The following is a 14,643-nucleotide window of genomic DNA, read 5'->3' on the forward strand; positions in this document are numbered from 1 at the left end:
GCCAAGTTCTGAACACAACTACTTTCAACCATGAAATTAAGACACACTGACTCATTCAACTGTAAATCCACCCAGTCTGTGCACTTATTATAAGGATGAATACATTTAATGTTTGCTTGGTTAAAAAATACTCAATTACATTTTTACTTCCTAACTGTTAATGTACACATCACAAATGTGACTTTTTCCTGGGAAATGTCAAAATTTGGGCAAGGCCTTTTCAAAATGAAAAACGAAAAATATCGTGCGCCGGTCTTGAATGGAATCCACAGTGGGGCCTCACCGTAGACATTTTAACGTACACTGCGTCACGTGAGCAGCCGAACAGAACACAGCGTAGCCCGTGGTGGACCGGCACCCGCGTTCTAGAGAAGCCGTCCCACGCCGCAACAACGGCGCTGTCGCGCTCCCGCGCCGTGTCCGACGTTTTGGTCCTCGTGCCCGTAACACGCGGAGCGGAACGGCGGACATCGTGCCAAACCGCGTGCGGTAAAACCCCAAAATACACTGGGGCAGCACAACGGTATATTCATTTACCCGGCCAGAGTAATCAACTTATTCTGTAACAAACACGTAAATCCCAAAGGGCACGTGAAAACTATTTTATATTTTATTTTAAGACCAAGCGATCAAAAATACCACGAAACAAAAAATTGAATTGTGCCTTCTAGTGTGCACGCCACATCTGTTCCTATGGAAAGCGATGTTGTTGGAAGCTTATTTATTCATTGTCCCTCCTGTTCCCATTGTAGCGCCAACCTCCCCACCACCACCTTCACAGAGCCAGCCAGCCCCTCCACACGCCCCCCACCCCTTGCCTACCCTCCCTAAAAAAGGCCGCCCTCATTAAAATGTTTTCAGCGAAGTGAGGCAAGGCAAGGGAGAGGCACGGAAGTCTGGGAACGCATCTGTGGGCAATTTCCATCGATGAGAAGCCAGCTTGTACTGTCGGACGGCCAGCGATCGTGAAGAATGTTCGACCAAGTATGATGTTAAAAAGCTCACGGCATTGCTAAATATATTCGCATTTTAACTATCTCTCGCCAATAATCCATCCGTCTAAAATGGTTATTGTCGAATGATGCCCCAGAATTATTGGAATGACTGCAACAGTGTTGCACCATATTCATCTCCGTTCTACTTGCCTCCTCCCCTCCTGCTTCGTGAGCTCACAAGGCCTACCCCTTCCTGCCAATATGGCACTGGCAAGGCTCAAATGTCAGACCGCAGAGTTAAAATTTATTTTTATTTCAACAAGTTTCATAAAAATGTGTATTTGAGGCGTGGATTAGCCACAACACTTGGCATCAAACGTTAGGGCCCTCTCATTAGACGCCTGTGTGAAAAATTGAAATAAATCATTCCTCGTTATAGTAAACCCCTTGGCAAGCTGGTTCCAACCCCCTCACTCAACCTTACGTCTGCGCCAGCAACTTAATCAATTCCTTTTTTTTTTTCAGAGGCATTTCCCAGCCTTCGTCATTCACACGGGTAACATTGAAATATTCAAAAACTAAAACAAAAAAATGGGGCTATTATTGTGGAGCCCCAGACTTTAATTTTACAGGGCTAATTAACTATTTTAGATGCAGATTAGTCACTTCCCAGACCAGTCACGTGTAACGAGCGCTAATTGTGGTGCGTGATCCGTAAGCCTTGGAAATGTTGCTGACGCTAATGGATTTGGTCACCGCGACCCCCGCTGCCGCTGCCGCCGTGGCCGGGCACCTGCTACTCATTAATCGGCCCGGCGGCTCGGCGCGCAGGCAACGGTTCGCGTGCACGCGTGCGGACCCAGGCACGCGCGCGCGCGCCTCTCCGTGCCCTGCGGGAACGAGGGTTGCGCGAGCGAGTGTCCGCGTTTGTTCTCGCGCACACCTCGTTGCGGTCGCGCGCTTTCACAACGATTGCGCCGTTTGGTGCAACGTTCGGCAGCGCGGTTCGTTGTGTGTGTGTGTGCATGCTGCCGAACTTCTTTCGAGCCGTGCATAGCCGAACCGCGTTAATCGGAGGTGCAGGTTTCAGCGATACGAAGCAAAAAAGCGCACAAAAGTAAAAGGTGAAGTGGCTCTCGTGTCGCTCTGTGGTCGGTTGGCGCAACACAGGCGGTCGCTCTTTCTCTCCCCATGTATGCGGGAGTCACCGGCGCGCTGGAGGCGGCACCTGCCGTTAGCGGTTGTGGTACGCGACGAGTGCGGCGACCCTTGACGAGACATCCTCTTTTATCAGCCACCGACGGAAGACTCCACTCGCGATGTAGCCCATCTCCCAAGTGGAGACCTCAACGCAGGTGGAGGGATACTCTAAGACAGAGCCTCAAAGGTCGTGTGTCAACTTTGAGGTCCCTTGCTTTCTCCTGCTGCCCCCATCGTGTGGAACTTTCTTCCCCCAGGTATCAATGCTGTCCACTGCCGCCCCCTCCGTTCAAGTCCAGACTCAAGACCTCCCATTTTTTCCTCTGACCGTCTGTACAGAATAAATATTCCCACCGTTTATGTATAGCGGCCTTGAGATGCGATTTTATTTGGATGCTATATAAAGCCACATTGCCATCGCATTGCGGTGGCATCAATGGTATTGACCGTGATGACCTCCTGACCTTCACTTTTAATGGATTACTCGCGATGCTAGAAATTACCGGGCAATACTCGGGATGTGGAATCTGCAACGCGCGAAAGGACATCTGTTCACATTTATGGTTCACTGCACAATGAGGGATTTAAAGCCTGGCTCTGTAGGCACAGGGAACAGCACAACTTCATTAAAAAAAAATCACGTAAAATTTCGCAGCCACCGTTGACATTAAGCAATGAGAGCAATAATACAGAGTTGATTCACGTATAAAACGTTTTAATGAAAACGACGCATGAGGTTATGTAATAAAGGACATCATTGCCTTAATGGCATCTATTGCGCTTGTATTTCTTAATTAGCAAACGACCAATCCAATCACCGCACGAGACGAATAGTTCAAGCACGACGACAGTTTGGTGACGAAATGCTTCTAGAACAGAAACGAAGTCCGCAGAGAGGCCAAGCACGCTCGGTCCTCTCACGGCGTCGTCTGTAGGCAATGCCCACCTCCGTGTTTCCCGATTTCATAACCACAAGCGCTGCCCGGAGGCTTCTGGAAGGCCCCGGGGGGCGTGGAGGTCCCGGCGGCATAATGCCACGTGGGGCCGCTTACGCGCGAGTGGAAAAAATAATACGGGGCCTGCCACTCTGGGGCCCTCTTGGGTGTGAGGCCCACGGCAAGTTGAACTTTTTTTTCCTGCCCCCCCCCCCGCCCCCTCGCCCCTCTGGGAGAACATGATAACCACCACTTGCCGCGTTCTTTTACAAGCACGTTCTATCGAGCTTTAAAAGAAAAAAAACAAGTATATAGTAGACACGAAATCCCAGTGAGAAAGTAGTATTTTACAGTTCTACATATGTCAGCATTATTACGACTACGACAACTCTTGTATTCCCAGGAGAGTCCCACTGAATATGGGGACCATTTTCAGGATGGTCCCACCAAACGGTTTAAAGTCCCGCCCTTGGAAGCTGAAACCCACTTCTATAAGACTTTTCAATTAACGATGATGCATGTTGTGTTGAAGTTCCGCACGGGGAGAATGTTGAGATTGGAGAATCCGGCCGCTAGGAACTGAGATCAACTTAGACCAGAGATTTGTTTACTTGGTGCTAACATTACACACACATATTGTGTGCTTAGCACTCGTCATCATCTACTTTACACGCCAAACCAATCATCCGGGGATCCTTTTCCCGTGCAACAATGTGTGACGTCAACGATCCAAATGGATTGCGTTCAAAAGCTTGTAAACAGCACTCTGTCTTGGTCCATTATGCCAAAAAAAAACATCAACAGTTCCTGAAGAAGTGCATTGTGGTCTGTCTTGCTTTGGTCATCATCAACATTTATTTGAGAAAATGTGACGACTGATAGGCAGCAGACCGACGGATGCACACACGTTGCTCAAATTAAATTTGACGGTGACCAAAGACACGAAGACCACAATGCACTTCTTCAGGATCTGCTGATGATTTCAGCATCATGCACAAATGACAAGCGGTTTAAGACGCAGGCTTTCGCGACCAATATCATCCATAATAGAGCTTTTGTGGGTTAGATCGGGTAAATATATAAATGTGTCGCTAAAACCCGCCACCAACCGACACAGCCAACTAGTAAGGGTTGTCACGTAAACAGAACGTGCCAAATCGTCACTAGTACAGCACACCGGTGTGTTGGAGAGAAAGTTTACAACATTTACAATCTGAGTATGACGTTTCGCCAGTAATTACAACTAGCTTCATCAGGCGACATCCAGATTGGTGGAGAAGTCCACCTGTTTCGTTAGACTGATGAAGCTAGTTGTAATTACTGGCGAAACGTCGTACTCAGATTGTAAATGTTATGGCTTGGCTCTCCAACACACCGGTGTGCTGTACTAGCGACGAATTGGCACGTTCTGTTTAAGTGACAACCCTTACTAGTTGGCTGTGTTGGGTGGTGGCGGGTTTGACGACACTTTTACATACTTTAGCGATCTAACCCAAAACACCTCTATTATGGATGACAAGTGGTGCTTGTGCACGTTTTGTGCGTTGTTTTTAAATTGGCCTGAACTATTTTTCTGGAATGATGGGCTTTTCTTATCATTTACAGATTCTAAGAAGCATATTGTAGACATATATCATGAACAATGGGGAATAGCAATCACATTACCGATGACTTCACCAGTTAACCTCTCTCCAAAAGATTCCCTTGGCCTAGTGCCATCATTACAAGGCACTGCCCGGCAAAACTAATACATTCAATATGCATTCTAAACTTGAGGCACAGCATTTAAAACCTCCATATGACTGTCCTGTGATCAATACAAATGAGGCCTAAAGGCCAGGAAAGCGCAATCCTTCCGGCATCTCAGTTCCATCACCGACGATGCTCGTCACCGCTCTGCTCCACAGCGGAGGCAGCAGCTGGGACCGGCGATCGCGGCCGTGGCGATGACGACCCCTGCCGCCACCGATACCGCTGTCATCTAAACGGAGCGGGTGAGGGGCCCAGGGCTTCCCCCATTTCACACCAAAATCGATGAAAACATCGTGAAATAATGAATCCACATTTGTTGCAATGGATTCCATCCAAATGTATTCAGATGTCAAAGCAATTACATTTGCTTTGATTTATTTGTTTGACTTTGATGTACGTATGTATGCAGAACTACTTTGGCACCAGACGTAGCCAACCGTGCGAATCGGAGGTGCGGGGGATGGACAACAAACTAAACAAACAAAACACGGTTTATTTGGTTGGGCACTATCGCACCATGTTCCTTGGCATTTCCATGATTTATTGTTTTACTCCCCGCACCTAAGCCGTGATTTTCACTCGACATTGCCGTGCCAAGATCGTAGATGGCTTTACCCACGATCGTTTTCCATTTGTGGGTAATGTGCAACTGTATTGCGAAACAGCAGCAATAAAGTTGCAGTGCTCTATCACGGCACGTTGCGCAACATTTGAAGTCACGGGCAGAAAAATGACGCCTTTAAATGTCAGCTTAAGTGCGTTTTCCTGAAGACATTGTGATCACGTGCAGAAATATGTAACAACAATAACAACCACAGTGTTTGTGTGGGGCTGAGCGTAACATATGGCAAAGCCAAGTCGTAAAAATCAAGGCAGGAATAACCCCCGGCAGACTAATTCGGGGAACTATCACACACAAACACAAACATGGCTCTTGTATTCCACACAAGCATCACAGTGTAAATGCTATACTCACAATTAAACGAAAACAAAATACACACATGACGCATATAATACATCTCAACGATGTTGAAAATACACAGTCCAGCGGATACGTTGATACACAAGAACTTGAGAATGTCTCGATGAATGTCTCACCAGGCCAGAAACGACTTGGAGTAGAGACTGGAGGATGACTGTTAGGTTGTGCTGGATAGCAACCCTCTCTCGCGACTCCAGGATACTTCTCAAATCGGAGACCAACAGCTGGAAGATCTGCAGGCACACCTGTGGCAACCGGGGAGCAGAACACGGATCTCACTCGCACAGACACAACATTGGCAGGCATCTCTATATCATCCGTTTTCAAACTCTACCCATTGTGTTTCTCCAAAAATCAGAATTTCATGTTAGGAATTAAGGCGATCGCTAAGGCATTACATTTCATGGACGATTGCAGCCTGCAGTAGTTTCACAGTCGAGGGGGGACATCGCTATGTGGCTTCATCCAAATAGGCAAATTGCAAGTAATTTTTAAATTTTGACCGTGAGGCCGGCACACATGGCCTTCTTCTTCTTTAGTGCTGCCTAACGGCGTGTGCGACTTCACGATGATATTGGTCCCGGTCTAGCACGGCGTGTAGAGTTTGTGCTGTTGTTAATTGTAGCCATGTTTTGATGTTACTGAGCCATGTCGTTTTTGGCCGTCCTGGTCGTTTTTTCCCTTCGATTTTTCCTTCCAGGATTTGCTTTAATAGCTGGTATTTGTGGTCGTTTCGGGCAATGTGGCCTAGGTAGTAACACTTCCTGCTAATGATGGTCTTCAGCAGTTGCCTGTCAGTGCCCATATCTTGCAGAACTTGTGTATTGGTGGTTTTGGCTGTCCATTTCTAAATAACAGCGTGGATTTTCAACATTCGCTTTGAACTAAAAACGAATTACATCTTTTTACAAGGTAAGGCCCACTGAGCTATACAGCTCTTTTTCAGAAGCGACATGGCCACAAATGATAGCTCAACCAAGTGGCTTATCACGTGGAAAGTAACAGCAGGCAAATACTCTAAACGCATGCTACTAAATGTGGAGGGAAAAACCGGAGGACAAGGAGAAATATCCATTACGACCACGGGGAGAACGTGCAAACACCAAATATACACGCATCAGGATTGGGTTCAAACCCACGACCTCCTGCATACCAGGCGAGGAATTTAATAGCTTGCCATCGTGGTGCCCCACCATGAAACAGACGACGCCATCTTGTTTTGGTGAATACACCCGCAGTATTAACCAGGGCGGCCGCTTGTGTCAAACCACGAAGCTCTGGAATACACGGCACATGCTCTCCCACTGGACAATGCCACCGCCCCTTCAAACGTGAAATAAATATAATGCTGGTTAACAATTTTTTAAACCCAATATCTTCAAACTCCATTCTTCATCACATTACAGAAATGATGACTTAAAGCTTTCGTGACTGCAGGAATACATATTCTATGGGTCTTTCGGTAAAGCCACGTAGATAGAAAAATAATACAAATATCACGACGTTTCGATCGCAACACAAGCAATCGTCTTCAGGTGAGAGCAGACGATTGCTTGCTGTTGCGATCGAAACGTCGTGATATTTTTTTATATTTTTCTATCTACATGGCTTTACCGCAAGACCAAAAGAATATTACTGAAATGTACAAAGATAATCTGGAACTAGGGGGCGGGGGTTGAGTTTGAAAGAAGAAACTTGGGCTGAGGGGAAGTTGTAGGCAGGGGTACGTCCGTGTAGGTGGGATGTTACAAATGGTGAAGCTGATCTTGAAGTCGATCGTGTGGGGAGCCAGTGGAGGGATCCGAGGAGGGTTGGGAGAGACGCGGTCACGTGTGCGGGTGTGGCAGAGGCGCAGGCTGGAGCACGGCACGGCACATGTGTTTTTGTTTGGTTAACGGATAACCGCGAACCTGACAGCGGTAGGCTGCAGCATCAATGCCTGGCAAGCTTCTCAAACATCGGAAACAGATAATCTTTTTTACCCCCCAAAAAAAGACTGCCGCTTAATCCGGGTACAAAATGATGTTGAGCTCGTGTTTGAGTTGAAGAGAGCCAAGTAAACAAAAGTCAAGCTGAATTTCACAGAACTCATAAACAACTGCAGTTAAAATCTGAGGTCTCTCTACGTTTAATATCGGAACGCACGGCAGGGCAGCACAAGTGGAGGCTGCCGAGCCAATCACGTCCGCTTACTCAACGTAACATTTGCTGAACACAGTTAATAAAAATAAAAAAATTGCAGCAATAAAACCATATTTGAAACTCAATCAATTGAAAATTTGATTTACTCTTGGTGCTACATGAAAATCGAGTAATTGTATTACGGTGCGCTTCATTAAATGTGGGAGTTAGAGGAATGCGAGTCTCATACAAAAAGCTCATAATTGCACCACAATGGCACGCATGTAACATGCATAATGAACACCTCATGCCAACTCGGAGCAGCTGTGCTCAACTGCATTCGACTTCTCACCACAGGAAAGCGATATATTTTCCACTGGCCTATCATTTATATACGCAGGGGTGTCCCAAGCATTCTGTGTTAAGGGCCGGACTGCCGAACAGAGTGGAGGCAGCAGGCCACAGGCATACTGAACATAACGGGAGATAGGAGAGAGAAATGTATTCATAAGAACTATGGAGCAGTGGTGCGTGTAGCGGTGAGCGTACTGCACATCGAACCTGGCGACCCGAGTTTGATTCTGGAGAATACAGAATCAAAAACCCAGCTTGCAGCAGGAGTGGAACTTTAAAAAAAGACCCTGTTATGTGTTTTCATTATTAATTCCGCAACTTCTGTCACCTTGGCTTGAACTTGCACACGAGTTTGAAACTCTGTTGAATAAAATCATCGGCTTACCTTGATGACAAAGTAGCACCAGGGGCTGTCCCGGGTCCCGCTGTCTTCGAGCACCAACGTGAAGCTCCGGGCCACTTTAGCGATGACGACCTCCAGACTCTCCCTCCAGAGACCTCGCACCAACACTCCCTCCTCCAGGTACGCAGACACTGGGCCACAGAACAGCGCTCGGTCAGTGGCCATGTTCATATTTGCCTGTCACCTTGGAATAATCGAGTCGGTCCACAGGCAAAATTGTTCAGTACAGCCATGGTTGTATTTTTGACGACGAGATTAACTCCTCTGCCCGTCAACTCTGGCTGCGTGCATGGCTAGAGCAGAATTGCCAGAACCTGAGCCGGTCCTCCCCACCCACCACTCTAGCTGTCAGGGTGTGTGTGTGTGTACGTTGAACTTCTTTCGCACTGCACGTAGCCAACCGTACTAATCGGAGGTGCGGGGGAAGGGCAACAAACTAAACACAAAACGGGGTAACACGAGGCTGTCCACAGGCCCCACGTTCGTGTGATCACGTTTGAGTTAAAATTATAAAGGAGACTTCACAATTCTTTCTGAACTGTTGTAAAAAGAACCACACAACACAGCTTGATCGAGGCACACACCTGCCTGCAGCTCTTCCTGCGACATCGTCTGAAACAAACAACAGCGGGGTGCAGCGTTAGACACGTGGACTGCATATGCACGTATTGTTCAACGCAAACATTTATCCATTCATTTAATTTTAAAATATGAAAATCGATATTCGTATACATGCGTCACCTAGTCAAACTACGAAGTGCTTTAAAAAAATTGGTTCCCTTAGACAATGAATAGCTGAGACGTGTCTTTCTTCTCGTGTTGCAAAGGGGCAATGTTGCAACACAAGACTGAGGAGATGGCATTCGTCCAGCAGTGGATAGATCAAATCTGACGATGATTATGGATGAAGGCGGTAGCCGATAACGCAGACAGGAATCCGAGTTGCCCGTTACAGCAAAATGTAACGGTAAGGAATAAGCAATTTGAAAATACAAAATTTAATCCGAAATTGGCACCTGAATATCCACCATCTGATATCGACAAAACGTTTATTTGAAACTCATCCAGAATAGACTGGACTGGTCCATAACCCCAAAGCATCGACAATCGAGGTTTTTCCCGGCAAGACCTTGCCGAGCCAGAGAAAATGTGACAGACGTTATTTTCACTGGGTGTTGTTGGCCATTTGGCGTAGACCTTAGGGAGTAGAATCGCTCGTAGAGCGTTCGCATTGATACTGACGAGAAGCCAGACAGGTGGTACGGCAAAGTGACGCGGCTTCGTTTAAATCCAGGTCAAGGCAAAGGTTCTGCGTGACTTCGCCGCGTAAAGACGGGGAAACAGGGCCCAGTTCCAGAAAGGAATGCCGGTTACAGCCATCTCTCAGAAAGAGTAAACGTATGTTTTGAATTTACAAACTTCTTTTCAGCCCGTCTCCATCTAAAGAATCATCCGTCAGCGCCGCATTCACAACTGTTTACTCATAAATGAGAAAGATATCGCCAAACGACACGGCGTCAATATCAACTGTTGTAAATTCTTGTTAAAACTTGAAAGGAAACAAAATCTTACCCAAGTGGCCTTAAAATTACCATGGGCTCGGCAACGTTGTTTCATTGTCCTTACGTAACAAGAACGACGCATATCTATGTCTCCACTGCAACGGAGGCAATGAATTGTAGGTAAAGGTGCAGCCCTGCAATTGCTCGCTCACACGACTGCTGGCAGGATGTCCTCCACTAGAGGGAGCTCTAGAGGTAATTCGGTCTACTCTTCCACACTGGCCAGAGGCGGGAGTGCCCGCAATTAACAAACCGTGCCCAGTGTTTAAGCTTCGCCGCCGCAGTCGTAGCGTACGCGTTTAATTCGAGCGTGCCACGTCTGGTGTCCTAACCGTTACGCTGCTGCGGCAGCTCCCATTCGCCTGTGTCCCAGTTAAATAGGTTGGCTTACAGCCCTGGTGTCGTGACCTCCCGACCTACGTGTGTGGGATAGCGGTATTCGGAAGACATGCGATACCCAAGATTACACTTGCAAACAGGCACCAGTCGCTGGGCCACTTCTCTTTGCTCGTTCTGAACATTTCTCCATAATGCACTGTGGCAGTGACATCCTTTTTTTTCAGGGGCAGCAAGTAAAAAAAAATTATTAGGCACTTTATTTTCCCATAATGTACAGACCCGCGAAAAGTGATCCATGTAATGTCATGCAAAGTTGCAATTAAAAAATCAGTGTTTTAACATAACAACTTAATTGCATTCAAAGGCAATTACATCACCGCCCAAATATATATGCAGGAGCGCAGCGAGGGGAAGTGTGGCAGGCTACGGCGCAACCCACGTGATCCGAGTAATAGCCATGACCAAGTACGAATATAATTTAAATGTATAAGCTCCATTGTGTTGAGGTAATGTGTAAAAGTAGTCCTGCAGCAAAGAGTTAAAACGATCCTAAAATTAAAGTGGAGGGACATCCCTACGACGGAGCCCACTGAGAATGCCCTTCCCACTAACGAATGGTAATCCAGGCGCATTCATTTTACATTCCAGACTCCACTGATGAGAGTCAGGTTACAACTGGTCCACAGATTCGCTTGCTTGAAGAAATGCTGATAGATAATTTGGTCTAGGAAGGTCAGGGCTTAGCAACATGTGGAGTGTATTGGCACGTGGAGACTCAACCCAGATTTGTGTTTATATTTGCTTTTAGTAATGAATTTATACCGATTAGTAAGCTTTATGATACGTGCATCCAGTCGCGTGTGGGAATTGATGTTTTATCTGTGTCAAGTATATGCGAATTATATGCTGTTATATTTAGGCTAATGGAGCAAATAAGATAAGGTGTAGTAAATAAGAAACAATACACATTGTAAAAATGTAAAGGTGCAGCCCTGCAATTCTTCACGCACACTACTGCTGGCGGAAGGGCCTCCACTAGAGGGGCCCCAAGAGAGGGCAGTTGGCCTACTCTTCCACACTGGCCGGACGTCTGGAAATAGGCAGCAATGCGCACACTTTACCTCAAGCGAGCTGCCAATTGACCAACTATGGTGTGGACAGGGGGGGGGGGTGACCTCTGGGACACAAGTCCAGCGTGCTGACCACTACTCAGCACACCACGAGCAGCGTCCGTACAAAATAATAGATTTTTTAAACTTTTTTTTAAACACGCTTTTATGAAATGTACGACTCCAGGAAGTGGCCCCGAAGCTTGCCATAACGTAAGGGACCGTGGGCAATTACAGCCAACGTTAGTTGACCATGGACAATTATACCCAAGCCGAAACATATAACATAAAAAGAATAATGTTTAAAAATAGATATTTTTATGATAGAATATAGTATTGTCATCAGTATGACATAAGTATACCAAGTTTGCAGTCGATACCACATTGGGAAGTGGGTTAAAATCGAGTTACAAGTTTTGAATATACAACAACGACAACAACTACAGACAGAGTGAGTTAAATAAAAGCGTGTAAAAAAAGGAATTAATTCTTAAATCGAATTATGGCGCTAAATTTCAACAATTCATTTGATTGCTGGTGGAGGTGGTGGGGGGGGGCCTTGGGTGGAGCCACGGCTCCCTGGAGTACGACAACGGCTCTGGCCAAATGGAATGGAGGTGCAGTTCCCACACTTCACCCCACCACCACCACAGGCAACAGCGCCGCAGCGGGCTTCACACACAGCACCCATTCACTGCACGAGGCAGCCCGAAGCAAAAGTGCAAAGAGAAAAATGCTCCGGGTTTTTGTTAGGTTTTAACAGTCAAGTCCGGAACGGCTCACCGTGTTTTAGCCGGTGCTTCTCAAACATGCTCTGCTAACGTGTCCAGTTAATTAATTGCAAACTTTACACAGAAATGTAATTAAGATTTGTATTTAAAAAATTTGAGGTTTCACAAATTTATAAAGGGGACATTTATTTTGAACAGCATTAAAAACGGCCCAATTTGTCTTCCACGATGTCACAGATGTGAGTGGCAGTGAATGAATAATACATGTACTGTGTTGGCAGTGAAAAACGAAGTGTTTAATTTTCTCATTTACAGAGCACATTATTATCACGTGAGTAAATCAATGATACCGCATTTTTCAGTGTTGTAACTACTATAAACATTTTAAATCCAACTGCACAGCAGGCAGCAGACATCTGCTTCCTGCGCAACGAAAGCCTTGCAAGGGGCATGTTGTCTCAAATTAATTAAACACGCGTGTAAAACACAGTTTGATTTTATTACATTATTAACAAATTAATAGGCAATTAATCAGCCATGAGATTGTACCACTTTCAAAAGTTTTATTTCAGACAGCACTTATGTATATGTGGCCGTCTTTACCATCACTAACGAGTGTGCCCAAGTTAGCCGCAAAGTGGCGGTGTGTATTCACGGTTGGGAAGAGGGTTACTTTAACAATCAACACAAATAAATAAAATCAGGTGACCACTCATTTAAAGAGCCACGCACACACACACACATGCGTGCGGCAGACATGCAGGGGAAAAAGCGTTGTCTCTGAATTTTAAACCCAGAATAAGTTGTCGCGAATTGTGTTCTGCGTTCCATTTACCGTATTCTCCGGGTCGTAAGACGCTTTGGAAAGTACGAAAGCAATGCACACTTTGGGTTTATTTTCAAGAATAAGAAAAAAAACCCAATCCTGAATATGCAATGTCCCAGGAAAATAGAAAAAAAGCGGGTAACATATAAAGTTTTGAGAAGCAGAGTGTACGCTGGGTAAAAAAAATGCGTCTTAGTTAGCTTTGACAATTCTATAACCCTTTTAGAGTTTGTGAATAAACATTATGTTGGCACAAATAAGAGCAATTACTTTCTCTGGGAATGAATATTAAGTTTTCAGCAGCATTTGTAAAAATGTTAAGAAAAAAAACGCACGTCTTACTTTCAATTTAAATAACTATGAAATGCGTACAGTTGAGCACAATAGATAAAAAAATGTGTATTCCGCTTGCATTAGCAGACCATGAAAAGAGGGGGGGCGGTGGGGAACGGAATAAAATGCATTGGCGACAGAAGGAGAGGCCCCCTTTAAACCCGATACAGCGAAGCTAAGAAATGAGTTTTCCAGCATTTACTTCGTATTTAGATACGCCGTTTAATGCGCCACCCGTCATTTTGTCAGAGCCGTTTATGCTTTCGTTAACATTTTAATCAACCGAATCGTGGGGAGAGGTCGGGGAGCACAGAGAGCTCGGGTGGTGGTGGTGGTGGTGGCCGGGGGCGGTGGGTGGGTGGGTGGTGGTGGTGGTGGGGGGTTAGGAGCGAGGTGGAGGTAAGGTTGCCGGGGTTGTGGTGAGGTAAAAAGTCGCCGACTTCTCGTCCCATCAAGACTAAGGAAAAAATTAAACAACAGTAAAAAAAAAATGTAAGTGCCCAGGAATCGAGTTGCACGTTCCAACGCAAAACTCCATTCCTCGCCGGTCTCAGTTCTTGTTACAAGTGTATGGGCGAGGGCTTTTGTTTTTAACAATTAAGGAACAAAAATGCTTTAGAGACTAAATCCTGTGGCCTGATAAGAAATCTTTAAATCAGCCCGGGCCACAAAGCAGCAACGACAATTAGGGAAAAGGTCACGTTACCAAACTTGCAAAACGTGCGTTTGTGTAGCAGTGGAATATACGGCACACAAACACAATTTATATTCATCGCGTAATCTGCAAGGCTCGGATTATCTCACGACCTCGGTCGACACGTTGGCTGTCCTCCCGGTAGTATCCAGTCAAGGGTGGACCACGCCGGCACGCGTGCGGGTGACAAGGTACGTCGGGCGTGAAGCCGCCGTGATTCAAAAATTAATTTATTTGGTTATGGTTGATCAAAGTCACACAAGCATGGGACGACATCAATCTTTGCCACCGACCCAGTAAACAGTTGACGGTGGAAGTTGGTCCAAAGTCAACCAACGTTGGCTCAAGAACAGCATGTTTACTGGAT

The 14,643-nt window shown here is 46.0% G+C and overlaps 1 protein-coding gene across 1 annotated transcript in view; it reads right to left on the reverse strand.

Annotated features, from left to right (window-relative positions):
* Nucleotides 1-14,643, reverse strand: part of LOC133341255 (protein ALEX-like) — a 48,646-nt gene that overhangs the window by 8,020 nt on the left and 25,983 nt on the right. Inside the window, exons 4-6 of the mRNA XM_061549745.1 lie at nucleotides 9,267-9,294; nucleotides 8,665-8,813; nucleotides 5,921-6,049 (exon numbers count right to left, since the gene is read on the reverse strand). Of these exons, the coding sequence (XP_061405729.1) occupies nucleotides 5,921-6,049; nucleotides 8,665-8,813; nucleotides 9,267-9,294 (306 nt within the window). The remainder of the gene's footprint in view (nucleotides 1-5,920; nucleotides 6,050-8,664; nucleotides 8,814-9,266; nucleotides 9,295-14,643) is intronic.

The sequence above is a fragment of the Lethenteron reissneri genome, chromosome 11 (assembly GCF_015708825.2).
Source record: "Lethenteron reissneri isolate LAM-NWPU_2019-01 chromosome 11, ASM1570882v1, whole genome shotgun sequence".
NCBI lineage: Eukaryota > Metazoa > Chordata > Hyperoartia > Petromyzontiformes > Petromyzontidae > Lethenteron > Lethenteron reissneri.